This window comes from Ursus maritimus, unplaced genomic scaffold (genome assembly GCF_017311325.1).
Source record: "Ursus maritimus isolate PB19 unplaced genomic scaffold, ASM1731132v1 scaffold_4, whole genome shotgun sequence".
NCBI lineage: Eukaryota > Metazoa > Chordata > Mammalia > Carnivora > Ursidae > Ursus > Ursus maritimus.
Window position 1 is genome coordinate 2,661,892 of NW_024426552.1, and position 26,683 is coordinate 2,688,574.

The window sequence follows — 26,683 nt, forward strand, 5'->3', positions numbered from 1 at the left end:
AGCGCCCGGCAGCAGCGCCCGGCAGCAGCGCCCGGCAGCAGCGCCCGCCGCTCCCCCCGGCTCCCCCGGCCCCCGGCCCGGCCGCCATGTGGCGCGGCTGACCGCCGGGCGCCCACCTGTCTCCCTCTGCGTCTTCACGCTGATGTACTGGCGCAGCTTCTTCACCGCCCGGTCCCGGATGCCCTTCTCGTGGGACGCCAGCCGCTGGGCGAACTGGAGTTCGGCCGGCTGCATGGCGGGGGCCATCGCGCCCGCTGGACCATCCCCGGCCGCAGCCCTCCGCCCGCAGCCTCCCGCCGCCGCCGAGCAGCCCGGGGCCGCGACTGCGCACAAGGCGGCTCGCGGCGGCGGCGGCGGGGGCGGCGCGCGGGCTGATGGCGTCACAAAGGCGCCGGCCGCCGCCGCTGGCAGCGCGTTCAGGGGGCGAGCGCGGCAGACCCTGGCTGCGGGCGGAGCCGCCCGGTTGGGCTTCTGTCGCGCCTTCGCGCCTCGGCTGTCTGTTGGTCGCCACAGCTCCCGGCGTTCGGCGGCGAGGTTAGCTAGCGTTGGGTCCTCTCCAGGAAGAGACGGATGGCCAATTTCAGCGGTCCAGAATCTTTAAGCCCACTCTACGAAAACTCCATCCGATCGACTGCTCACCTACGAGATAGACGGCACCGAGTTTTTAATTGTACTGGACTCCTCGAGCCGCCTCTGCGGGATGGGGACTGAGAAGGACGGCAGTCCTTGGGATTTTTCGCGGGATGTTGGGGACAGCCCCATTGAGGGGCTGCCCTGATGGGGGCCAGGTCTGAGCCTCTGCTGCTCTCAGAGGCAGCGCCTTCCAGCGTCCCCAGTGTCCGGGTCCCGGGGCAGGGACAAGTCCTGGGGCAAGGGCGGGGCAGGGGTAGGGACAGGGCAGGTCCCGGTGCAGAGGATGGTAGGGTCAGGGTCAGGTCTTGGAGCAGGGGATGGCAGGATCAGTTCGCAGTGCAGGGGATGGCGGGGTCAGGGTCAGGTCTCTGCAAGGGACGGCAGGGACAGGGTCAGGTCTCTGCAGGGGATGGCAGGGACAGGGTCAGGGTCAGGGTCAGGTCTCTGTGCAGGGGATGGCAGGGACAGGATCAGGTCCCAGTGCAGGGGATGGCAGGGACAGGGTCAGGGTCAGGTCTCTGTGCAGGAGATGACAGGGGCAGGGGCAGGTCTCCGTGCAGGGGATGGCAGGGACAGGGTCAGGGTCAGGTCTGTGCAGGGGATGGCAGGGACAGGATCCGGTCTCAGTGCAGGGGATGTCAGGGTCAGGTCTCTGTGCAGGGGATGGCAGGGACAGGATCAGGTCCCAATGCAGGGGATGGCAGGGACAGGGTCAGGGTCAGGTCTCTGTGTAGGGGATGGCAGGGTCAGGGTCAGGTCTCTGTGCAGCGGATGGCAGGGACAGGATCAGGTCCCAGTGCAGGGGATGGCAGGGACAGGGTCAGGGTCAGGTCCCAGTGCCGGGAATGGCAGGGACAGCGTCAGAGTCAGGTCTCTGCAGGGGATGGCAGGGACAGGGTCAGGTACAAGGACAGATGCAGGGGATGATGGGCTGGTACAGGTCCCAGCGTGGGGGCAGGGATTTACAGCAGGTGTTTGTGAGCCTGTTCCCAGGCCTCGGATACATTCAGGGGACTCGTGCGCTGTTGGCTCCCCGCCAGTTTCAGAAACAGACGAAGTCTTAGTTGTGTAGTAACCCAGTACATTTGAAACCACAGGCTGCACCCTATTTTGCAAACTTGGTGGGCATGTGGGGACAAGTGAATGGAGGAGGTGACATCTTCCAATTTATGGTGGTCGTCTCAGTTGCTTAGCCAGCTGGCTGGACTGACTCTCTCTGTCCAGGGCAGACAAGGAACCTGCTGTCAGAAAGCTTCGAGCCTTGCTGATGGAGCTTAGAGCCCAGCGATGGAGCGTAGCTGCCGGCCGCGTGCTGGCGGTTCCCTTCAAAGTATCGCCCCTTAGAGTAGCGTCCCTTGCCAAACAGGAAAGGTCCAGTTCGACTTATTTAACTTGACATTTGCACTTGGGTCTCACTGTCCTTCTACTCTACAGTTAACCAGTTTAAAAACCCGGTTAAGCCAGGAGAGCCGACGCGGGATCTCGACGACCCCAGCCCTCGTCTGCGGGGCCTAGAATGCGGCTCAGACTCTTAGAGGTTTGAGCCTCGCTGCTCTCCGTCTTCCGACCCCGGCGTGGACGTGTTCCCGCGCTTTCGGGCGTGAGGTGTCAGAGGGCGCGCCGCTGCGCAGGCGCACGGAGCCAAGGCTGCGGCGGCGGCCATGGGAGAGGCAGGCGGCGTTGAGGAGGCCTGCCGGGTCAGTGAGGAGGCCTGGGATGCCACCGTTGGCTTTCCCGCGCTTTGTGGTGACCCTGGGATGGGGTTGGGGCCTGGCGGGGACCCCTGCCGCCAGCCGCGGGGGTCTGCGCGCTGGGGCAGGGGGCGCGACGGTGGGAGGTGTGTCCCGAGCCCGGCCCTCAGCGCCGGGTGCACGACAGCGTGGGCCCCAGGTCCCCGCGCTGTGGCCTCCGCTGCACCGGGGGTGGGAGAGACCCGGACTTGGAGCCTGCTTCTGTCCGGTGCACGGGGTTCGCCGGAGAAGGTCACCCAGCCTGCCCGGCCTCTGTTTGTGGCCTGACACCCATGAAGGGTGGAGACGGCTAACCTGCGAGCCGCTGGGCCCGGCGCACCCGTGCGAGCCCGTGAACTTCCGCTTCCTCCCCGGGAGCTGGGCGCCAGCGCGGACAGAAACAGCGCCGGCAACTTTGGCTTTCCAGGGGAGGGCCTCGTGTGCAGATAAAAACAAAAACTGGCTCCCACTTTGAAGTCTACAGAGCAGAGGGCATGGTGGGTAAAGACGTGCTTCTGAAGCCTTTATGAACAGGAGGCGTCAAAGGAAGGAAGCCAGCCGACTCGGGCCGCAGTCATCCGGAGAGAGATGTAACAGTGTTAAAATCTGCTTGTTCTTTTAGCACGTGGGGACTAAAGAGGAATTCGTTAAAGTCAGAAAGAAGGACCTGGAACGGCTGACAACTGAAGTAATGCAGATCCGGGACTTCTTACCCCGAATACTAAACGGGGAAGTGCTGGAAAGCTTCCAGAAATTAAAGATTGTAGAAAAAAGTGAGTCTTACTTAAATTTAGCAGTCATCGACGGTGACAGCAGTCTGCACCAGCAGGTTGATCTTACGGGAACAACTGTAGAGCAGTGGTACATAGACCTTAAACGCTGTTACAGTCCTTATGATTACATTTGGGAGAGTCGGATGGGAGGTAAGGAAGAGAGGCGCCCTGGATTGGCTTGCTCAGACATGTGTAAGTTGGCGGTGGAGGAAGGGTGGCCGGTTTTCTGGAGTTTCTCTTCTCTTTCCACCTCTCATCCTTGACATAAAAATTTGATATTCTTCTAATTGAAAAGCTCTACTCTAAAACTCAAGTGCTTGTGTAAATTAAAGATCTTGCCATGTGGAAACCTTGATGGAGTTAAATGTGTTTGTAGAGATAGGTGTGTATTTACTTGTTTCTAGGTGAATGGACAGGTCAGGTTCTTTTTTTTAAGATTTATTTATTTATTTTAGAGGGTGGGAGGGGCAGAGGGAGAGAGAGAATTCCAGGCAGACTCTCTGCTGAGCTCGAAGCCTGATGGGGACTTGATCCCACAATCCTGAGGTCCTGACCTGAGCCGAAAACAGGAGTCAGAGGTGGTGACTGAGCCACCCAGGTGCCCCACCAGCCCCGACACGTCAGTTTCTAGCACTGATTTAAGTCCAGATTTGCCAGGATTTGTCCATTCAGAGTTTGAGGTTTGACCTGAGCCATTACGTCAGGTATCAGTCTGGGAGCCTATTGAAGTTCTTAGAGTCTGGGATTGATTCTGTGCTTGCCTAATTGAGGCTGAATTACGGTTAAATCAGCCTTTGGTGCTTATGGCCGGTCCAGCACCCTCCATTGGCCTTCACCATCCCTGCACGGTCTCTAGGAGAAGTGTTTCTGAGGGGCCCAGGGTGTGTCTCCAGCACTGGTGCAGACAAGAAGGTATCTGGATTCAATAGTATATGTTTCTGGTTTGTGCAGATGTACGTGGTCAAGAGGGCAGCCATGCACAATTAGAAGGGAAAATGCTCAGGGTCACCACAGTCCCCTGTCCTGCTTAGTTTCTCTTTGGAATGCTCAGATCCGCCCCCTGCTGCCCTGTGGCGTGCTCTGGACAGGGACTTCTGCACACTGCCTGCCTCTGATTTCCTTGCTGACTGCCAGCAGGGTTCACCAGTGGAAGGCATGATGGGCAGAGAGAGAGGTTGGGGTGTTTCCTCCTGCTTCTTCCACAGCTGTAACTCCCACCCTAGGACCTCCTTGACAGTCTCAGCTCTCGCTGGGCTCTGGTAACAGTTTTTCTCCAATTCCTCCATTTGGAGGGCTGTTGCTAGTCTTGGTGCTTCACCAGCCCTTGCTCTCCTCTTTGTAAGCAGTCCTTTCCACAAATCTCAACATCTGGGATTTTGTCTCCCATGGAGACCCTGCAGGATGTGCTCTAGGTTACTGGTTATACCGTGGCTCCAGGTCATTTCTTCTTAGTCCCTGGCTCTGATCCCATGCTCAACCAGTGACCTTCTGAGAGCAGCTAGTCACCCACATGCACTTATCTTCAGGGAAGGAAGGTGCTGACCTGTAGCAGAGTATGTCAGCGGTGCTGAGTGGTTATATTTCTCTGCAAATTAATAAGCTGGCATTCTGCAGATTACATCAGGGTCTCATGAATTGGTTAGCACGAGTCAATCTTAGAGATCACAAAACCAAAACTGTGGTACATATGAGAGTGAGGGCCACAAACGCATCTGTGGTGACTTAGACTTTAGGAGCTTTTGCCTCACGGTCCTCAAGCCCTGTGGGACCTTGCTCTCTGGCCGCTTCATCTTGGTTTGCATTGCTGATGCGTCCTCTGCAGCAGCCTTTCCGCTAGTGGAGCTGCCTGAGGTTCAGGCCTGGGGCCCTGTCTCCTCGCTCCACGGCTTTTCCGTGGGCGAGCTCACGCGTATACAGCTTTAGTTCCCATCTTGATGCCAGGGGCTCCTAGGTTTATCTCTGGCCCTAGGTTTGGCCCAGACCCCCAGGCTTATTTAGGGTCCTGTATCCAACTCTTTCTTGGCATTTCTTCTTGCTTGTTTCACCATTGTTTCAAATTCTCAATGTTTGTCCTAGCCTAATCAGCCTGCAGCCATCAGGAACACCCGTAGTCTGACAAGGTCAGGTTTATTGGCTTGTTGCCATGAGGGGGACCACACCCCAGAGGAACTGTGGGCAACTTGTCAACAAAAGAGCTAGAGTTGTTGTGCATTTTGGGAAAGGGTGGAATTCAGGTGAAGTGCACTAAACTACATTTTGATGGAATCCAAGCAAGGTAGGTCTGTGTGTGGGCCATCACCATGTCCCACTGCAGTGGACCCAGGCCTTGTTTCTTTGAAAACTACGAAGTTGAGATCGGTGTAGAACATTGTGCTGGAAATCCCTTATTTGAAGCTCTGCAGCTAGCTAGAAATCAAGGCTGCCTCCTTTGTCCCGGTGACTTTGATCCTGCCGGGGACACTAGGATGTTTCCTTTTACTGGTCTAATTCCAAACAGCAAAATTTCTGACAGTCTGGGATTTTACAAAGTAAGCTTTTTGTGAATAAGAAATCAGTAGTCACTGGAAGGGGTCGTTGGGACACTTTACTGTCGCAGCGTGTTCTTGGGAGAAAGATTGTTTCCTGTTAACGTGGCAGCTGGCTTTATACCTCTGTTGGCCCGGCCTAACAAACTGCAGGACAGAGTTCTACTTTCCTACCTCTGACTCACACCATACTGTTCCTTCACATAAAGTCGTTTCATTGTCATCCCACTGTGTAAGTCGGTGGGAGGGCAGGGCCCCTGTTTTTGCCTCCCATTGTATTCTCTGTGCCCCACTATTTGGTCCTGAGGGACTTCCCACCCCGTCTCTGCATGTTCTTCTTTCTAAATTGCTTGTTAGCTCATGAAACTAGTGTGGTATAGGCACCTGGGTGTGAAGAGAAAGGGAGGATCAAAGTGGACAAAGTGGACTTGGTGCATGCTCGTGCTGGAGGCTTTACTGTGAACTTGGAACTTCAGCTGGCTCTTGAAGGCTTCTGCTTCTCTGGCCTGAGGCTTAGCCTAGAATATGTCCTCCTAGGGCATCTTTTGCTCAGTTTTGGCTGTTGAATTTTTGCTACTTGGGTGACATGAAGGAAAACAAAGATTCCCTCCTTTTTTTTTTTTTTTTTTTTGGTAAGGACTAGGTCTGGTGACTCTTCCTTGGGCCCTCTGAGACAAATCACGTGAGCCCTGGCCTTGAGAATGGCTCCCCCAGAGACAATCCAAGGATCATAAGGTGGCAGCAAAGCTGCTGGACATATCGATCCATCTGCCCTCCTGGCCCCATGGTCCAGGAGGTCTCTTGGCTTTGACCAGTATCAGAGCTCCTTTTGCTTCTACGGTTTGTGTATGCTTCTCAGCTTAGAAAGTGACAAAGGGAGGAATGAATGCAGGGAGAGAGTAGAGGGCAACTGTACTGGTTCAAGGGGAAGCTTCTTTTGGAGTGTAGGTATGGTTGGCTTGGATGGGCTCAGGCCCTAAAGGACGCATGTTGATAAAACGAGTGTCAAGTAGTGAATGGGACTTAATTCTGACTCTAGCATAGTAACTCCCTTTAGGAATCCGGGCAGGTAAATGGTGGAATCTGGAATCATACTGGCAAGGCTGTTGCCTGAAATCTTCTGGGAATAGATGAGCATTGAGGAGCAAGGCATGCTTTGTTAGAAGGATAAGAGGAAGGTGTTTTCAGCTGGGGTGATGGCGTGTGTGAAAGTCACAGACGAGAGAGACGGAGTTGATTGCTGGCTAATAAGCTAGTTTTTCTCCTTGATACATGAGCAAGAATTGGGGTATAGCAGAGTCAAGGTCAGTAAATGTCAGTAGTTTATAGAAGACAAAATAATTGTAGCTTGTTGTTTTTAATTTGAGATGAGAGGCAGGTGGAAGTTACCCCATGGAAATGATATCAAAATAGCGACTAAGATTACATTTTCAGGGGAATGATTTTTGTATCCGAGTGGAGGATAAGTTTGAAGAATTGGGTGGCAGATGAAGGAGAATTAGTGATAGAGTGCTCACCAAGGAAGGTCTTGCACTCACTCGACTGTGGGATTATGGCTGTGTGGATGGCATGGAAGGGACACTCAAAGAAATGACTAGTCTTGGTGAAGAAGTGAGTGCAGAGCTTGGCAGTGGAAATACGGAGTGGTCTGTACACTTCGGACGAACTCTCAGATGTCCCCTGTCTGTAAAATGGCGACAGTGACGCTTACCTCAGGAGTCTCTTTGGGAAGTGCATGGCGTAGCATGCGGCTCAGGGAAGAGGACCTCTTCAGGTGGAGGGGCCCCTGAACACGTGGTGGAGTGAAGAAAGTGTTCTGTTCTTGATGCAGCAGTTTCCATTCTGGCTTGAACAGCGTTACTCTGTGAATTTGGGAAAGGTGTAGGGAGATTTGGAGTATGACTGACCTCGTTTGAATTCTTATTCTTTCTTATCTTGGTAAAATAGGGGTACTCATGGTGTCCTCAAGCTTCCGTAAGATGACCTTGGCAAAGCAGAGACTTGGAAGTACTTGGTAAAAGGTAGCTCACCCCTTGTCTCTCACCCTTTTGCATCTGTTTGTCTAACAATGACGGAGTTGGCACTGTGTCAATGTGTGTCAAAAATATTTGTTTTAAACTAGAGTCCTCTATTTCGTAAAGACTTATTTATTTTAGGGAGCATGCATGTGCGTGTATGAGTGGGGGAGGGGCAGAGGGAGAGAACTTCAAGCAGACCTCCTGCTGAGTGTGGAGCCCAGCATGGGGCTTGATCTCACAACCCTGAGGTCATGACCTGAGCTGAAATCAAGAGTGGGACGCTAACCGACTGAGCCACCCAGCCGCCCCTAGAATCCTATTTTTTAAAAAGTAAAATCCTATTTAATATGTGACTTAATATGTAAAATAAATGAAAGTTATATTTTTCTGCGTATTTAGAAAACTCTGTTTGGAACATTACTTATAAAATCGGTACAATGACATTGTTTGGATGAAAACAAAATGTAATATTAAAAATTTTGGAAAACAGATGCAGTACCGTCTTAGGGGTCCAATTTCTGTTTTTAGTTTTAGTTGTTAAGTAGTAAGGAAAAGACATAAATCACAGAGATGAGGAATTGCATATGGTGAAGTTTTTAAACATTTCACTTTGCAGCATCAGGATGCTTTTCAATGAAACTGATCTGGAAGCTTGAGGCCAGTGGGGTTGGGCGTTTTTGTTTCACAGTGAAGTCACAGGTCTAATAATTCCTTGCCTGTCTTACTGGCACGGGTTCATCTGGAGAGAGGGTGGAAAAGCCATTCGGCCCGTCCTACAGAACACTTTCCAAATGCATCTGCTGCCTTTGCTCTGTTAGATGATACAGTTCAGAAACAACTCTACATCTTAGTGGCAGATGTCGGATACTCAACCCAGACACTTCCTGTCGACGCCAAACATAAATTGCAGTCTCATTTCTGACACTTTAAAATCTGCAACATTAGTTTTAGCCTTTTAGAATTTATTTATTTAAATACATGTTTAGGTGTTACTAATGTGAACCAGCCTTGTTTTGTTCCATGATCGTCAGTGATGAATATAAACTGGTGCAGCCATGGTACAGTGGGGAGAGGTTTGACTGATTTTCTTTAGCAACAGAAAAAAGTTATTTTGTGTAATTTAAAATGTGTGTGTGTCAGCACGGTCCAGTAGAACTTTCTGCGATGATGAAGGTATTATGTGATTCATGTTAGCCACATGTGGCCAACTGGCCCAGCACCATTTATTGAAAAGACAGTCTTCCCTTCCTGTAGTACAGGGTTGGTTTTGTTCTAAATGGCTGTATATGTGTGGATTTGATTCTGAAACCTTCATTAGTTTTATTATTTATTTTTATACTGTTCATATTCGTATTATTAGTTTTTATATTGAGTTTTACTTGGTTGTGTTTTGTTCCAGTTCCTGGATGGAATTCTCTTTTTGCCTTTTTGCTGGAACATTAATCATAATTATTTTAAAGTCTGAATCTGGTAAATCCATTAGCTGGATCACCTATTGGTCTGCTTGTAGTGTCTATTTTCCCTCTTGGTAATCTTGGTAATTTTTGTTGATTGATAGATTTTTTTAAAGTGAAAACTTGTAGAGACTTTGGATGATAGTGTTTTTCTCTAGCAAGTCCTGCCCCCCCCCCCCACTGTCTGCCCACCTCTCCAGCCTCTGTGCTGCTTATGCGTTGCTGAGCACCTGGAAGAAGGAGATGGTTCTGACGTCAGCTCATTTTTCTGTGCTTCCGTCTCCTCTGGGATCATAGCTCACTGCAAGTCTTGGCTGTCCCACAGCTCTGTAGTTCATTTTCATTTCCCAGCTCCGTGCCGGCCACTGACCCCTCTGCCCAGCTTTGTGCCTCTTTGCCTGTGCTGCTGTGGAGTATGCCAAGGTCCCTGGGAGGAGTGGGGTGGGAGGCTGGGCTCCCGCGCCTCGCTGCACGTTTCCCCTCTCTAGGTCCTGGCCTGAGGGCCCCTGTGACTCAGTAACCTTCAGCTACCTTCAGAGGAGTTAGTTTGTTTAAATTCCACTTTTTAAATTATTCTCGTGGGAAGATTGATCTGCTATCTCACCATCATGCCTGGGAATGGAAGTCCTTCCAAAGAGGTGGTTGTGATTTCTAAATTGTTAAAAACACATTGTAATGTCATACAGTAAAGACAGGCTATGGAGGTGGTCCAAATTAAAGGAGGCTAAAGATACAACTAAAGGCCATACCTGACCCTGGACGGGTTGTTGTACCGGGAATGAAAAATTGCCGTAAAGGGCAATTTTGGTTCATTTGACAGAATTTGAATGTCAGTGGCAGATTAGATAAAATATTAATACTAATTTTTCTGAAGTTGACAACCGGACAGAGATAATATCTAGGACATTATCCCTATTCTTGGGAAATACTCACTGCAGTACTTATAGTATATGTAACTTACCCTCACCTGGCTCAGAACGTGTATTTTGTGTGTGTGTGTGTGTGTGTGTGTGTGTGTGTGTGTATGTGGTACCAATGATGAGCAAATGCGAAATCTTGCCAGTACAAAAGTCTGGGTAAGGGGAATATGGGCATCGTTTGTATTATTTTTACTGATGCAATATTTTGTAAGTTTGAAAGTATTCCCAAATAAAAAGCTTGAAAAACATTGTAAAATGGAAACATATGTATCCTTTAGGCCCTCTTGGGTTGTTAGCAGTGGGGTTTGAAAACCACTATACTACATGGTCTCTTAAAGTGTTGGTGGGTGTTTTGAGATTAATTTCCCAAGAGTTTGGTGTTAATGAGAAGAGGGAGACCTCTATTGCAGCTCAGAGAAGAATGATTATTTCTGGTCCATGGACCAAGAGAGAGAATCATGAAAGTAGGATGAAAGAGTGAATGCCAAGAAGGGATTATTGGGTTGCCTGGCTGGCTCAGTCAGTGGAGTGTGCAACTCTCGATATTGGGGTTGTAAGTTTGAGCCCCACGTTGGGTGTAGAGATGACTTAAAAATAAAGTCGTTAAAAAAAGAGATTTTTAAAAATCAAATAATGACTAAAAGTTTATTGTGACCCAAGTGAGATAATGTCAGAGTGTCTCACATCCATATTTTGGCAGGAACAAAAGGGGCAACATAAAGTATAATGTAATGAGGACAGGCAGGTGTGGGCAGGGTTTGGGGAACTCACACGAGGGTCACAAAGGCCTGGGAACTAGAGGAGTGGGTTGCCAGGGCCTCCCCGAGAGCTGCCAGATGTGGAGGAGGGCGGGGGCCTCACCCAGAAGGTGAAGTTACTGGTGTTGGAAGATTGGCAGGAATGACACAGTGGAGAAGGAAATGTCCCATCAGGACTCTTCTCATCCCTGGTCCCTGTGGAGCCTGTCACTGTCCGAATCTAACAGGAAGCCAAAAGCCAGGGAGGCGGGGTGCTGTGGATGATGACTTTAGCCTCTTGGGAACACAGAGCATGGTGGAGAGTGGATCTAGGGGACTGGGAGAGAAGAGAGACTTAAAGGGGCTTATGGACAGAGGAGGTGGGAAGGTAGCCAACATGGAGAAAGTAGAGACATACATTATTTGAATATATCACTCCTGACACCCAGTCGTTACCTTTGCATTTGTATGCCAATAAATGAAAACATTTCCTGACTCTCTGGTTTGAGAAATAGGTTAACAGAACTCATTTGACTTCAGCAAAATTGATCTTAGTTTTTTGTGATGGTATTTATTTTCAAGTGTTCAGTGAATGTAGTTGATAAGTCCATCAGGGAGGTGTTCACTGTCTGCCTGGCATCTGTCAAGCACTGCTAGGTAATGTAGGGATATGCAAAGGACAAAATCTGACCCTTTTCCTTGTTAATTTACAGGTAGACTAAGGAGCTCCAACCCTCAGATGTTGAAATTAGTGATACAAGGTGCTGCCAAGTCCATTGGCAATGCCAGTATAGAGCAAATTACTGTTAGTCACACATTTTCTTCATCTTATGAAAGAGAACTCCAATGGCCTTTAAGTTAGAAGAAGAGTGGTTTGGGGAGCAGATTTTTGGCAGTACAGGAAAAAAAAAATGCTATTTCCATGTTCTGGTTCCAACTCTTAACCCCCACCCCCTTTGATTTGTTTAAAAAAATTGACAGTTAATTAAAGTGTTGTTTGGCTGCCTTATAGTGTGTAGAAGGATTTGAAATGGACTTAAGTTCTTTAACTGAAGCTCCCCCCCTTTTAATGAATCCTGAAATATTCTCATTTTTTCACTTTTTTTTTCATTTTTTCACTTTTTGAACTTACATTGTTGACAGGCTGATTAAGTGAAAATGCTGTCTGTAGGGTGGGCCCTGATCCAGTCTGACTGGTATCCTTATAAAAGAGTAATTTGGACACAGAGACAGATGTGCACAGGGAAGCTGATGTGAAGAGACTGGGAGAAGGCCCAGTGACAGTGGAGGCAGGTGGGAATTTTGGAAGATTGAGGCTACTGAAAGGTGGAGGAAGCAGGGAAGGATCCTTGTCCACAAGTTTCAGAGGGAGCCCGGGCCTGCTGACACTTTGGTCTCAGGCCTGTGGCCTCCAGAAGTAGGGAGAAGACGTTCCTGTCGTAAGCTGTGCACCCCGTGATGCTTTGTTACCTACCCTCCAAATCTCAGTTCACAGCGAAGATGGGGGTCCATTAGCAGCTAGTTGTAAATTCGTTTCTAAACCTGTTAGAAAGTGATATGAAGGGAGAAGTTAAGAGCTGTTAAAAACCCTTTATTTTGGATTTGAGACTTTTAGCTGTTTTGGTTAAAAACAGTACTTTCATATTAACGTGAAATAACTGATAGTTTATTATGCTTGTTGTAAGCATGCGGGGGGTAAAGAAAGGGTAAGAGAAATTGACCCCTTTCATATGGTTTACATTTCTTTGCCCAGTGTTTTAGAAATGCTGCTGCTCATTTGTGGCTCTGTTTCTTGTCGGTAATAGTTCTCTGTACCCTTCCCATGAATAAGTTAAGCATGAAGGGATAGAGCCATTCTTGTGTTCTTAAAACTTTCCAAAAGGGACTGAATTTCAGAAGCCATATCAATGTGGACGTGGCCTGTGCCACAGATTGTTTCTACATATTGGGAGTCTGTCATGGCCGCCCTTTCATTCAGTCAGTTCAGTGGAGATTCTCCTTCACTGTGAGCACTAAAGAGCAGTTAGAAGACCGTGTGGGCTGCGTGGCAGCTTCTTTCCTATCCTGATATCGAGGCTGTATATACTGTATCATTCACTGTCCATATTCTTTCTGTCCCTGATCTTTTAAAAAAAATCACAAAAGTGGCATATTCTCATTATAAGGATGAGACTATAATCAAAGTGGCAGTGTATTTTTCTCCATTAAAGGATTAGCAGAAGGAACGGGTAGAGAAGTGAAATTCACTTGTGTGACAAATATTTATAAAATTCCATGTACCATTGTAGGGATTTGGGGTGTATCAGAAAACGAACACTGAAAATGTCTGCCTTGCGGGGTTTGTTCAGGGAGGCAGGCACTGCGGGGGGCCGAGCTGAAAAAGCAAAGTACTAACGGGTTTTGTGGGAAGGCGGCGGCAGTGCTCCTCTCCGGCCACAAGGCGGTGGCCTTGTACAGCGGAAAGGCACCTGCTGCTTCCAGGTGCCTGGGATGGGTGGGTGTGGCATCCCAGATGATGACTTTAAATTCTGTGGGGTACCTGGGGGAGAGTGGGACATCTGACCATGTGCCCTTGTTATGGTAGCCTATGGTAAGGTCTATAAGATTATGAAGGTACCCTAATGAAAATCTTTTGGGTGGCCAGAATTAATTTCTACATATTTTTATACATAGCAAGGCTTGTAGAGATGTAATTTTGTATCTTGTTTGCCACATTTGAGTGACATACAGCTTAATGATACAAGAAAATTTGAAAGTGAACTACAAAGGAAAAGTTTGCACCACTAGTTATTTTATTTTAGTTCCTTTTTACATTTTGTTTTTTTGTGACCATATGCACTTCATAGTTCATTCATAATTAAAAGTAACATAAGTTATCATTTAACATTGTTACACAGGGCATCTGTGTAGCTTTTAAAGCATAGCCCTTGACTGATAGTTGATTTCTTGGGTGGCCAGGATTTGGAGGGCAGAGTAGAATTCCGGGGAGAGTCCCCGTTGTGGTGTGATACATTGTAGAAGGAAAGATTTGAGGCAGAAGAGATAGTCCCACTTCACGCGGTTTCTGAGAAACACAGTTTACGAGAAGTTCTGCCCACTGGTTTTGTAACCTGAAACTGAGTATTTAGCTTTAGGTGCTAATCTTCCTTCTAGGGCAAAGGTTCCCTGGAAAATGCAGACTCCCTTCACTTCTCCAGAGCTTTGAGGTTGCCCCTGCTGCTCTTGGCAGAGCCCTGGGCCATGAAGCTGCACCCCTCCTCTTGTCTGCACCTCACTGGAGGGCATGCTGTCAGCCATCTCCCCTCTCAGGTGGAGGGAGGTGCCAGTTTTCAGGCTGCTGCCTCCCACTACCTTCTGGTTTTTCCGCCCCCATGTTCCTGCGGCTGGACTCCCTCACTGGCTCTCGCTGGTTGTGTGTTGATTTCATTTTGTTAATGACCAGAGACCAGGCTGTTGTCCTGAAGCTGTCTTTCTCAAAGTCTGTTCCTAGACCGGCGGTATCTGCCTCACCTGGGAACTTGCTAGAAGTGCAGGTTCTTAGGGCCACCTCAGGCCTGCTGGATCGGAAACTCTAATGATGGGGGAGGCCCAGCAGCGGTTTGGGAACAATCCCTTTAGTGGATTCTGGTGGACACTAACATTTGGGAGTCACTGTCCGCAAGCATTGCTACTCATCAGAGAAGGTGCCCCATTAATTCTGAGTGCGGTGTCCTACCTCAAATCTCAGTGTACGCTAGCATAAAAATTGATGATTTCTCTGTGCCTGAAGTCAAGGCATTTAAAGTTTTAAGTTCTACATTTCTTTGCTCCTTAAATGTCAGTATTTCTGCATCATACTATCTTTTATTTAAAATTGATCCAACTTTGGTTTCAGACTTATTAACGTGGATGTCTTGGGGATTTTTGCTGCTGTTTGAATCACCGTCTAAATGAATGTGGTGGAGAGGAAGAAAGCCATAGTTCCCTGCTTTCACTGTGGCCTTTTCCTGTCTGATCACTGTTGCTGCCACCCCTCCATTGACTGCCACTGCGGCTCTTCCTCCTGAGTCAGTCTGCCAGTTGGTGAGACGAGTGCTGTGAATCAGCCCCGGCTGGCACCGTCTCCTCACTGAGCTGCCTTCTGCTTTTTATGGAGCAGATACAAGTCTGTGCCACGAGACAGTCGGGCTTCTCAGCCCTGCCTTCGGTCTCTTACATAACCCACTTCCTTAAAGCCTTGAGTACAAGTCTGGCAGTAAAATGAGGTCTTAAAAACTAAGACTGAAAACAACAACAACAAAAGTACTTTCCAGTTTGGGCTAAAAACTGATAGAAACCCAAAGACAGAACATTTAGAATGTTGGTCATTGAAGGGCTGGTTCTGTGAATAATTCCACCTGAGTAGCCAGTGTTCCATTTTTCTAAGAGGTTAGGCACATTGGGTTGTTAGAGGAGATTCATGACTTGAAATACTGAGTGTTATTATGTCTCTCTTCTTCTAGACCTGGAAAGGAAAGAGCAAGAATTAGAGCAACTAAGAATGGATCGTGAGCACTTCAAAGCCCGCCTAGAGACCGTGCAGGCTGACAGCATGAGAGAGAAGAAGGTACGATGCTCACAGACCGCCACTGCCTCACACGCCAGTGTAATGGCTGCACCCACAGAGTGGTGTGGCGGGGGGCCGTTCTAGCCCTTAAACCTCAAGAGATTGTATTTTAAAATGTATGTAATTCTGGGGGCACCTGGGTGGCCCAGTCGGTTAAGTGTCAGACTCTTGGTTTTGGCTCAGGTCATGATCTTGCAGTCGTGGGATCAAGCCCTGCGTTGGGCTCAGACCTCAGTGGAGAGTCTGCTCGAGATTCTCTCTCTCCCCCTCGCCTTCTGTGCCCCCCCCCGGTGCTCTTGCACACGTGCGTGCACTCTCTAAAATAAGTAAATCTTAAAAAATAATAAAATGTACGTAATTCTGAATGGGTTGGAAAATAGTTAAACATGGATTTTATGACCCTTTAATGTGGAGAATGTTTACTGGGTGCCTTGTGATTGTCACTTCCTGTTAATTTGACTTTTTTTACTTTTTATTTTTTTTAAAGATTTATTTATTTGGGAGAGAGAAAGCACGTGTGTGGGTGCTTGAGTCGGGGGGGAACAGAGGGAGAGAGAGAAAGAGAGAAGCAGACTCCCCCTTGAGCATGGAGCCAGATGCAGGGCTCTATCTCAAGGCCCCCCAAGATCATGACCTGAGCTGAATTCAAGAGTCAGACGCTCAACCAACTGAACCACCCAGGTGCCCCTAGTTTTTATGTTTAAAAGACCACTTCAGGGGCGCCCGGGTGGCTCAGTTGGTTAAGCATCTGCCTTTGGCTCATGTCATGATCCCCGAGTCCTGGGATCAAGCCCCGCATGGACTCCCTGTTTGGTGGAGAGCCTGCTTCTCTCTCTGCCCCTCACACTGCTTGTGCTCTCTCTCTCTTTCTCTCTCTCTCAAATAAATAAATAAATAAAATCTTTAAAAAAACCCCCACCACTTCAGAACATTAAAAGTCACAGTATGGTAAGAATCTTGAAAAAAAGTGCACATAATAATTTATCATCAGTGATGTATTAACTAGAAATATTTGTAATTAACCTAGGGGACCATTTATTGATATTTTAGAAATAACCAGTAAGTTTTATTATTTGCTGAGACTAATAGCATTTCTTCAAAATTACATATTCTTGCTTTTTGTATGGAATTATTTTCCTTCTCTTATATAAAACTAGAACTATCCTGCCACTTCCGAAAAAATTCGGAGCGTGTGTGTGTTTTTATTTTTAAATAGTAAAACAAAAACAGTACTAGTAACAGCAGCTAGTGTGTGTTGTTTCCTGTGTGCTGGCAGGTGGCCAGTTGCTGTCCACGCCTCTCCCGTGCTTCTAGCACAGTGGGGTCAGCAGGTGCTGTCAGCCCAGAGGCTGTTTGGTAGCTGGTCACAGGCCCGCTGCCTCATGCTGAGCCTCCTCCTGGGAGGGAATCCTGAATGTTTGTGGCTGCTATGGAGTTTTTCCAAAGCTGGTGGGTTTTGTATAGACTTTAATATTGAGCAAGAAGAAAAGGTCAGGGAAAGAGTTTTAGTCTCAAAACTGATGAGTGTCACATAATAAAAGTTGAAATTTTAGCTTTGTCCTAGGTTTAGATCATGATAAACTAAGGCTCATTTGTCTAGGCCTGAAAGTTTCATGGTCTGAAAGAAGTTGACCAGCAGACAGGAAAGAACTTGGTAAAAGTTATCGATGTACCTGTTGGTTTAGTACTTCCTTAAATTGCTGAGATATCCTTGTTAAGGTTGAAACTTAACTGGGCAGAATCTTAGCTTTCCTTTTTTTTTTTTTTAAATAGATAAGTATAGGAAAAATGCATGTTTCGTGAGCATTTTAGATGCAGCGCTTAAAAACAAGCCATTCATGGGGCACATGGGTGGCTCAGTCGGTTAAGTGTTCGACTCTTGATTTTGGCTTAGGTCATGATCTCAAGGTCGTGCCTACGCTGAGATCCCTGCTAGGTATGGAGCCTACTTGAGATTCTTTCTCTCTCTGCCCCTTCCTGTGCTCGCGTGCGCATTCATTCTCTGTCTCTCATAAATAAATAAGTAATCAATCAGTCAACTCTAAAAGAAAAGAAATAAGCCATTCTGGTAAAGTGCGAGTATAGAAGATGAAATGACCCTGGTAAAGTAGTGTCAGATCAGTAGCGTGTTAGTGCCCTGACGATTTGACCTTAGTTAAAATGTGGGAATATTTTATTTATTTATTTATTTATTTATTTATTTATTTATTTATTTATTTTTAAAGATTTTATTTTTTCATTCGACAGAGATAGAGACAGCCAGCGAGAGAGGGAACACAAGCAGGGGGAGTGGGAGAGGAAGAAGCAGGCTCATAGCCGAAGAGCCTGATGTGGGGCTCGATCCCAGAACGCCGGGATCACGCCCTGAGCCGAAGGCAGACGCTTAACCGCTGTGCCACCCAGGTGCCCCAATGTGGGAATATTTTAGATTAAACTATTTCCTATTTCCAGTGAAGTTTCCTATTTAATTGTCCTGCCAATTTAATACAGAGGGGAGCCCTTTCAAGTTTGCCGTGGCAAGGCCACGTCTCTTCTTGTTGTAGAGAACGGAGAGCTGCCTCTTCTGTAGCCTTTTCTGTGTCTGTGTCCAGGTCTCTATAGATCATGAGGCTGGACTCTGGAAGCTTATTTTAGACTTGAGGAACCAGGAAGGAATGCAGAGATTAGATCCCAAATGAGAACGCTGCTAGCAAGTACTATGGTATGAGCAGAAGTCATGAGGAACAGACAGAAGTTACAGGATCCAGTATGTATGACAAGATGAGAAAACAAAGTGTGGACTCAAACTCATAAAGACGTGTGCTGGCTGAGCCGCAGCCCCTGACCCCTGGAAAATGGCCACCAGACAAGGAGAGCTTGCTTCTTGGATCAGTTGAGGAGTTTCCTCAGTGGTGGTTGAATCAGATCAGTGGGAGGCCAGCTGGTCCTTGCCGTGGACTTGGGGACTGGCCGGAGAGTCCTCCTGTAGTCCTGGTAGAGGAGACCTTTGAACTCCGGAGGAGAAAGGGCCCAGCTCCCTGGTGTGGGTGACGCTGTTGGAGGACCATGCTGTCACTGTGAGGTTAGGTGAGGCTCTCCACAGAGGGTCTGCCAGCAGAGCTGTTTTCGTGTCTGACCTGGCTTTCCCACGTGTGTGAACCTGTCCTAGATGATGCGTGAGCTCAGCTGTGCCGTCCGAGAGGCGCTTCACCTGCTGACCTCAGCCGTCGTCTTCTCTGCGTGTTTTCATAGTTACCTCTGCACCTTTCATGGTTAGCTAACTCACTTGCAGGGGACTGTCCGTGTTTGGTTATCTGTGTGTTTGATTTGTTAGGAAAGAGTTCCTACTTTTGTGATAATAAAAGGGAAGTTGTTGCAAACATTGTATATTATTTCAGGAAACTTTTTAAAGAAAAATGAACTGATAGTATATTTTAGTTAAAATTAGAGATGAACTATAGAGGGTTTTGAAGGAATCCTGAAAGTCTCCTGCTTGATACTGTGTCAGGTATGAGTATTCACTTTAAATACGTAAACATGTCAGGACTCAAATTATCAAATTATTGTTTCTATTTTAAAAGCAGTTTTATTGAGATATAGTTTGCATAACAGTAATCTGTCATAGAAGTGAAGTGTGATCACTTTTAGAGACTGTATGCAGTTGTGCAGCTTTCACCACAGTCCATTTTGGTTTTGGTTAAAAGTTTTTAGAAAGAATTATGAATGCATAGGAAGGTACAGAAAAATCCAGGGAAGTCCCCTGTGCCCTCTACCCAGTTTACCCCGTGGTAGTGTCTGGCCTCACCACAGTGCGTGACGAGAGCCAAGAGACCAGCACCCGGATGACCCACAGGGCGTGTTTCTATGTCCCCGGTGTCACGTGCACTTGTGTGTGTGTGTGTGTGTGTGTGTGTGTGTGTGTGAGTGTGTGACTGGTTCTGTGCAGTTTTTTAACAAAGATTTTATTTGAGAGAGAGAGAGAGTGTGCAGGGGGAGAAGCAGAGGGAGGGGGACAAGCAGACTCCCTGCTGAGCACGGAGCCCGACAGAGGGCCAGTCCCAGGACCCTGAGATCAGGACCTGAGCTGAAACCAAGAGTTGAACACTGAACTGACTGATCCCCCCCCCGGGTGCCCCAGTTCTGTGCAATTTTATCGCATGTATAGATTCATGTGACCACCACCAAATTCAAGATACTGAGCTCTTCCATCAGCACAGAGATCCCTTCATGCTCCCCTGCTACAGCCACACCCACCCTGTTCCCTACGCTTACCTCCTGGCAACCTCTAACACGTTAATCTCTGTAATTTTATTTCAAGAATGTCATGAAAATGGAATGTCATGAAAATGACTTTTTTCACTCAAATTCATCCAAATTCTTGCTTGAATCAGTAGTGTGTTCCTTTTATTGCTGTATAGTATTCCACAGTATGGAAATATCACAATTCTTTATTCTCCCTTCGAAGGACATTTGGGTTGTTTCCAATTTTCCACTTTATGAATAGAGGTACAACGAACATCTGTGTGTAGGTTTCTGTGTGATTGTATGTTTTCATTTTTTTGGGATAAATGCCCAAGACTGGTTGTATGCTAATGCATGTTTAATTGTTTGTTTGTTTTTTTTAAGATTGATTTATTTTAGAAAGAGAGAAGGGGCATGAGTGGGGGGAGGGGCAGAGGGAAAGAATCTCCAGCAGACTCCCTCCTGAGTGAGGATCCCAAAGGATGCTCGATCCCACAACCCTGAGATCACGAACTGAGTCAAAAGTAAGAGCGGTGCAACCAGCCGAGCTACCCAGAAGCCCCTGCATGTTTGGTTTTGTAAGAAATTGCCAAGTTGTTTTGTGGAGTGGCTGCCCCATTTTACATTCCCTGCAGCCATCTATGAGTGATTCATTTCTTCCACATCCTACCTGGCATCTGGTGTTATCACTGGTTTTATTTCAGCCGTTCTGGCAGGTGTGTGGTGGCCTGACTTTGCATTTCTCTCCTGGCAAGTCATGCTGAGATCTGTTAACATGCTCATTTGTTGTCTGTGTATCCTCTCTCTGAAAGATCTGCTCATGTCTTTTACCTACTTTTTTTTCCTGTTGAATTTAGAGCGTTCTTGATGTACGCTAGATAGAAGCCCTTTACGGGACATGTGGTTTGCAGATAGTTTCTGCCAGGGTGGAGTGTGGTGCTTCATCTTCTTCATGGGGTCTTTCACAGAGCATATGTATTCAGTCTGTTGAGGTCCAGTGTGTTGATTTTTCCTTCCAGGATCCTGCGTTTAGCACTGTGTGTAAGAACTTTCCTTGTAGCCCTAGGTCCCCAAGATCCTCACCCGCTTCCCCTCCGGTGACTCACCATCAGTGTGTTCTCTGTAGTTAAGAGTCTGTTTCTTGATTTGCCCCTCTCTCCTTTTTCTCCCCTTTGTTTTGTTTCTTAAATTCCGTATATGAGTGAGATCATATGGTATTTGTCTTTCTCTGATTGACTTATTTCGCTTAGCATAATACTCTCTAGCTCCATCCACGGCATTGCAAATGGCAAGATTTCACTTTTTTTTGATGTCTGGGTCATATTCCATTGTGTATATATATATATATATATATATATATATATACCACATCTTCTTTATCCATTCATCTGTAGATGGACATCTGGGCTCTTTCCATAGTTTGGCTATCGTGGACATTGCTCCTATAAACATTGGGGTGCATGTGCCCCTTTGGATTACTACATTTGTGTCTTTGGTGTAAATCCCTAGTAGTACAATTGCTGGATTGTAGGGTAGCTCTATTTTTAACTTTTGAAGGAACTTCCATACTGTTTTCCAGAGTAGCTGCACCAGCTTACATTCCCACCAACAGTGTAAGAGGGTTTTCCTTTCTTCGCATCCTCCCCTCCATCTGTCATTTCCTGACTTGTTAATTTTAATTATTCTGACTGGTGTGAGGTGGTATGTCATTGTGGTTTTGATTTGTATTTCCCTGATGCTGAGTGATGTTAAGCGTTTTTTCATATGTCTGTTGGCCATTTGTATGTTGTTGGAGAAATGTCTGTTCATGTCTTCTGCCCATTTCTTCATTGGGTGTTGAGTTTGGTAAGTTCTTTATAGATTTTGAATACTAGCCCTTTATCTTGATATGTCATTTGCAAATATCTCCTCCCATTCTGTAGGTTGGCTTTTGGCTTTGTCGACTGTTCCCCTTGCTGTACAAAAGCTTTTTATCTTGATAAAGTCCCAGTAGTTCATTTTTACCTTTGTTTCCCTTGCCTTTGGAGATGTGTCTAGCAAGAAGTTGCTGTGGCTGAAGTCATAGAGGTTGCTGCCTGTGTTCTCCTTTAGGATTTTGATGGGCTCCTGTCTCACATTTAGGTCTTTCATCCATTTTGAGCCTATTTTTGTGTATGGTATAAGGAAGTGGTCCAGTTTCATTCTTCTGCATGTGACTGTCCAATTTTCCCCAACACTATTTATTTAAGAGACCATCTTTTTTTCCATTAGCTGTTCTTTCCTGCTTTGTCAAAGGTTGGTTGACCATAGGGTTGAGGGTCCATCTCTGGGTTCTCTATTCTGTTCCATTGATCTATGTGTCTGTTTTTGTGCCAGTACCATCCTGTCTTGATGATTGCAGCTTTGTAATAGAACTTGAAGTAAGGCATTGTGATGCCCCCAGGTTTGGTTTCCTTTTTCAACTTTCCTTTGGCTATTCAGGGTCTTTTCTGGTTTCATACAAATTTTAGGATTATTTGTTCCACTTCTGCGAATAATGTTGATGGTATTTTGATAGGGATTGCTTAAATATATAGATTACTTTGGGAAGCATAGACATTTTAACAAAATTTCTTCCTCCAACCCATGAACTTTTGTCTGTTTTTAATTGGATTGCTTATTTTCGTGTTGCAAGAGTTCTTATATATTCTGCACACAACTTCTTTTTTTCCTATATGATTTAGAAATAATTTCTTGGGGTGCCTGGGTGGTTCAGTCGGTTAAGCATCTGCCTTTGGCTCAGGTCATGATCCCAGGGTCCTGGGATGGAGCCCAGCATTGGGCTCCCTGCTCAGCAGGGAGCCTGCTTCTCCCTCGGCCTCTCCCCCCGGTTCATGCTCACTTTCTCTCTCTCTCACACGCTCTCTCTCTCTCATAATAAATAAATAAAATCTTGAAAAAAAAGAAATAATTTCTTTTAGTCTATGGCTTGTCTTTTTACTTTCTTGATGGTGTCTTTTGAAGAGTAAAAGTTTTACATTTTGATGAAGTTCAATTTATTATTATTATTATTTTTTTTTTTAAGATTTTATTTATTTATTTGACAGAGAGAGACAGCCAGCGAGAGAGGGAACACAGCAGGGGGAGTGGGAGAGGAAGAAGCAGGCTTCCAGCGGATGAGCCCGATGTGGGACTCGATCCCAGAATGCCCTGAGCCGAAGACAGACGCCTAACGACTGCGCTACCCAGGCGCCCCACAATTTATTATTTTTTAATGGATTATGATTTTGTTATGGTATCTAAGAAATATTTGCCTAACCCAAGGAAGGCTACAGAGATTTTTTCTAGAGAGTTTACATTTAGGTCCGTGACTCAGTCTGAGTTATTATAGTCGTTATTATTTTGCATATGAATATGTATCTACTTGTTGTAGCGTCGATTTGTTGAAGAGACTGTACTTTTTCCATCGAATTGCCTTGGCACGCGTGTTAAAATCAGTTGCTGTAAATGTTAATGTTTCGTTGATCTGTATGTCCCTCCTTAGGCTAATACCACATTGGTTTGATTTCTGTAGCTTTATAATAAGTTTTTGTTTTTTGTTTTTGAAATCAGGCAGTGTTAGTCCTCTAACATTGTTTTTCTTTTTCAAACTTTTTTCATTTCCATATGCATTTTAGAATCAGATTATCACTTTGCACAAACAAGCCTGCTGAAATTTTGACAGGGATTTGATAGACACTGAATCTGTAAGTCAGTTTGGGGAGGTTACCGTCTTACCAATATTGAGTCTTCCAGTCCATGAACATGGTATGTTTTTCCATTGATTGACATCTTCTGTACTTTTTCTGTGATGCTTTGTAGTTTTTACTATCCAGGTCTTGAATTGCTTTTCTTAAGTTTATTCCTTTTTCTTATTTTTTAAAAAAGATTTTACTTATTTATTTGACAGAGAGAGTGAGAGCACAAGCCGGGAGACAGAGGGAGAGGGAGAGGGAAAAGCAGGCTCCTCGCTGAGCAGGGAGCCTGATGTGGAGCTTGATCCAGGACCCCGGGATCATGGCCTGAGCTGAAGGCAGCTGGGTAACAGACTGAGCCACTCAGGCGCCCCCCCCCCTTTTTTATTTTTGGTGTTATTGTGAATGGAATTACTCTCGTTGAGTTTTTGTTGATATTATTGTATTTAATGTGCAGCCCTGTGTCAGGACGTATCTGCCTGCAGCCACAAAATGTGACTGTAGTGAAGACCGTCCTCTCTGGTCGTTCTCAGCAGTTACTGTGTGATCTTGTCAAAGAGCCATCATAACCTGACTAATTGGAATAAGATTGCTTCAAGTATGAGAAAGGCTAGAGTTCAGAAAGGACGTGCTTGATGTAGGTTCGCACATGTCCCCCTGACTTGAGTGGGTTCAGCTCCACACCCTGAAGAACAGATCTAGGAATCCAGATGATGATTAGGATGAAACCAGAGTTTGTAATCACCTGAGGCAGTGTTAGCATGTGTCATAGGTTCAGTGACCATCCTTTCTCCTTAAACGAGTGTGACTATATGTCTGAATGTGTATGAAACTCTGCATACCAAATACATCATCCCCAGGTAGATATGAATGGGCCACCCTGGATCAAGTAATGAAGTCAGCAAAGTTTGATTTGTGGTCTGTTGCTTCCTGCACTCACCTCTGTAAAATAAAACCTAAAACATCTAAAATACTTTAACTTTTTAAAAAAGATGTATTTATTTGAGAGAGAGAGCACGTGTGCATGCAGATGGGGGGAGGGGCAAAGGGAGAGGGAAGCAGACCCCCAGCTGACCACAGAGCCTGACGCGGGGCTTGATCCCACCACTGTGAGATCATGAACTGAGCTGACATCAAGAGTCGGATGCTCAACCGACTGAGCCACCAGGTTTCTATATTTCTTAAGTTTATTTCTCGTTAAGTAAGGAAATGCTCTCACCTTTGGAGGGAACTTCAGGTAACAACAATAGTGCAACCAGTGAAGGTTGGGGAGGTCAGGAAGCCCCATACTACCCAGGAGCCACCTGAAATGAGCCTTTAGGATTGTTTGTATGGTCTAAGGGAGCTTCAGGAGGACGGTTCACTGCTAAGAGCCCTGTCTGATATTTGCCAGCTCTGTTTTTCAGAAGCCCCGCTGGCCTCCGTCTTTCTGTCACACCAGCCCTCAGCTTGCTGTGCACGGCATGCCTGGGAGACCCTCCTTCCCAGCTCTCTGTGTCTCTGCCCCATCTGTCCTAGCCGGGCTTAGCTGTGTCAGCTGGTGTCCTTCCAGTGCAGTGAGCCATTTGGAGGGGGCAGGCTCTTCTACTAGAAATGGTGCTGTGTGGACTGCTGTGTTCAGTTATTACTTTGTTCAGGGGTCCCAGGCAGTGTTCTAGGTATAGCCACTTGGGACCTGAGGTGCCTTACGTTTCATTTTAGTTAAAGATGAATTCAAGTCTTTGGCGATACTTATTCACTCTAATACAAGAGTATGTTCTTTTTTGAGGTGTTATTTTTCCTCTGAAGTTTTAAAAAATATAGATTATGGCTGTCTAAGGACTAGTTTTCATTTGCCAACTGTTTTCTGTAATTCTGTGTGCATTTTTAAAAAAAATCTTTGAATGAGAAACACAATAGAGGTATTTCAAGGTTGAATGCTATTCATTTTGCTGATTTTTATTCTGTTTTGATTTTAGGAGAAACTCGCTCTTCGACAGCAGCTGAATGAAGCAAAGCAGCAACTGCTACAGCAGGCAGAATACTGCACGGAGATGGGGGCGGCGGCCTGTACCCTCCTGTGGGGCGTCTCCAGCAGCGAGGACGTCGTCAAAGCCATTCTGGGAGGAGTAAGCATGACCACTGGGCTCCCTGGCTATTGTCGATCGGTGTTGATGGAGGGTGCAGTGTGCCTGCTAAGGCACTTACAGATGAAGTCCACGTCTTAGGTTCAGTCCTCAAATAGTGTTGGCATAGCAATGTGTAGCGTCCAGTATAAGCTGGTGCTTTAGGGGGTATGTAAAATGAATGAAATAAGACCCTTTCTCTCCCAGAATCTGTGTGGTGTTTGTGGGGATAGTAACACTTCTGTATAGTGCTTCTGTGCAGGTTGTCCCGTGGGTAACATAGTATTTGATTTGTTGAAAGTTACATGTTATTTAACTTATGTATGTGTGTTAATAGTACACACACACTGTCACATACACACACACACTCCAGAAACTTCCCAGAGAAAGAGAGATTTGACATGGGCTTTGATGAACTCGAATAGGTGACAAGGGCAGACAATGGGGAGGGGAGAGGGGTAACATCGTCAGAGGCACGGGCTGAGAAGCCTGAAGTTAGTTTTAGGGACGGTGCATGGGTCAGTTGACATAGAGTAGAGGGTTAGTGCGGTCAAGTCATTGGGAGATAACACTGCAGAAGTAGGATGGAATGTGATTTTGGAAGGCCTCAGATGCCAGGTTGCTGATTCTATCCAGTAGTTAAGACTGGATTCCTGAGAGTTTTGAGTAATAGAGTTGTGGGGCGACAGACTTCGGGAAGATTGTCCTGACCGTGAGTGAGGACAGATTGGAGCGGGGTGGGTGTGGGAATGAGACGGGAAGACTAACAGAAGGCCCTCCAGGAGGCCCAGCAGCGCCGTGCTGTGAGGAGCACGGAAGGCAGGCGTGGTGCCAGAGAGTGAGACGGGCCAGGGGGTTGTGGCTGCGTGCTAGGAGGTGGGTGTGCTTGTGAACGGGAATACAGATACGGGGGGCTGTTCGACAGGAGGCCGGCAATACGTTACTTATGACTTGGAGAAATGAAAATTGTGTGTGACTTTAGCTGGAGATTAATTGTATTTTAACTTTTATTGAGCTTTATTAAGGTGTAATTTACATGTCATAAAATTCACCCATTTGTGAGTGTATGATTTAGTGGTTTTAGCTCATTTCCAGAGTTGCGTAATCATCCCCACAACCCAGTCTCAGAACATTTATATCAGCCCATGAAGTTGCCTTGTGCCATTCGTAAATGTGTCAGCTTTGAAGCTCTCCCTTAGAACCCTCACACCCCCAGGAAGTGCTTCAAACTTCCGTGTGCTTGGAGGGACTTTGGCCAAGTAACAAAGATTTAAAGTGCCGGACGAGTCT

General features: G+C 46.6%; 2 protein-coding genes across 5 annotated transcripts in view; one reads left to right on the forward strand and one right to left on the reverse strand.

Annotated features, from left to right (window-relative positions):
* The window catches only part of RRP1B (ribosomal RNA processing 1B), a 24,807-nt gene extending 24,482 nt beyond the window's left edge, over positions 1–325 (reverse strand). Inside the window, exon 1 of the mRNA XM_040621654.1 lies at positions 117–325. Within this exon, the coding sequence (XP_040477588.1) occupies positions 117–246 (130 nt within the window). The 5' untranslated portion in view covers positions 247–325. The remainder of the gene's footprint in view (positions 1–116) is intronic.
* Positions 326–389: 64 nt separating this feature from the next.
* LOC103680702 (heat shock transcription factor 2 binding protein) overlaps positions 390–26,683 on the forward strand; it is a 97,790-nt gene continuing 71,496 nt past the window's right edge. Inside the window, exons 1-5 of one of the 4 annotated variants that reach the window (XM_040621858.1) lie at positions 390–670; positions 2,068–2,330; positions 2,986–3,136; positions 15,272–15,375; positions 25,247–25,396. In XM_040621858.1, the coding sequence (XP_040477792.1) occupies positions 2,295–2,330; positions 2,986–3,136; positions 15,272–15,375; positions 25,247–25,396 (441 nt within the window). In that variant the 5' untranslated portion in view covers positions 390–670; positions 2,068–2,294. Of the gene's footprint in view, positions 2,331–2,372; positions 2,861–2,985; positions 3,137–15,271; positions 15,376–25,246; positions 25,397–26,683 lie in introns of those variants that run through there. The other 3 variants (XM_040621857.1, XM_040621856.1, XM_008710183.2) reach the window with 3 other exon arrangements.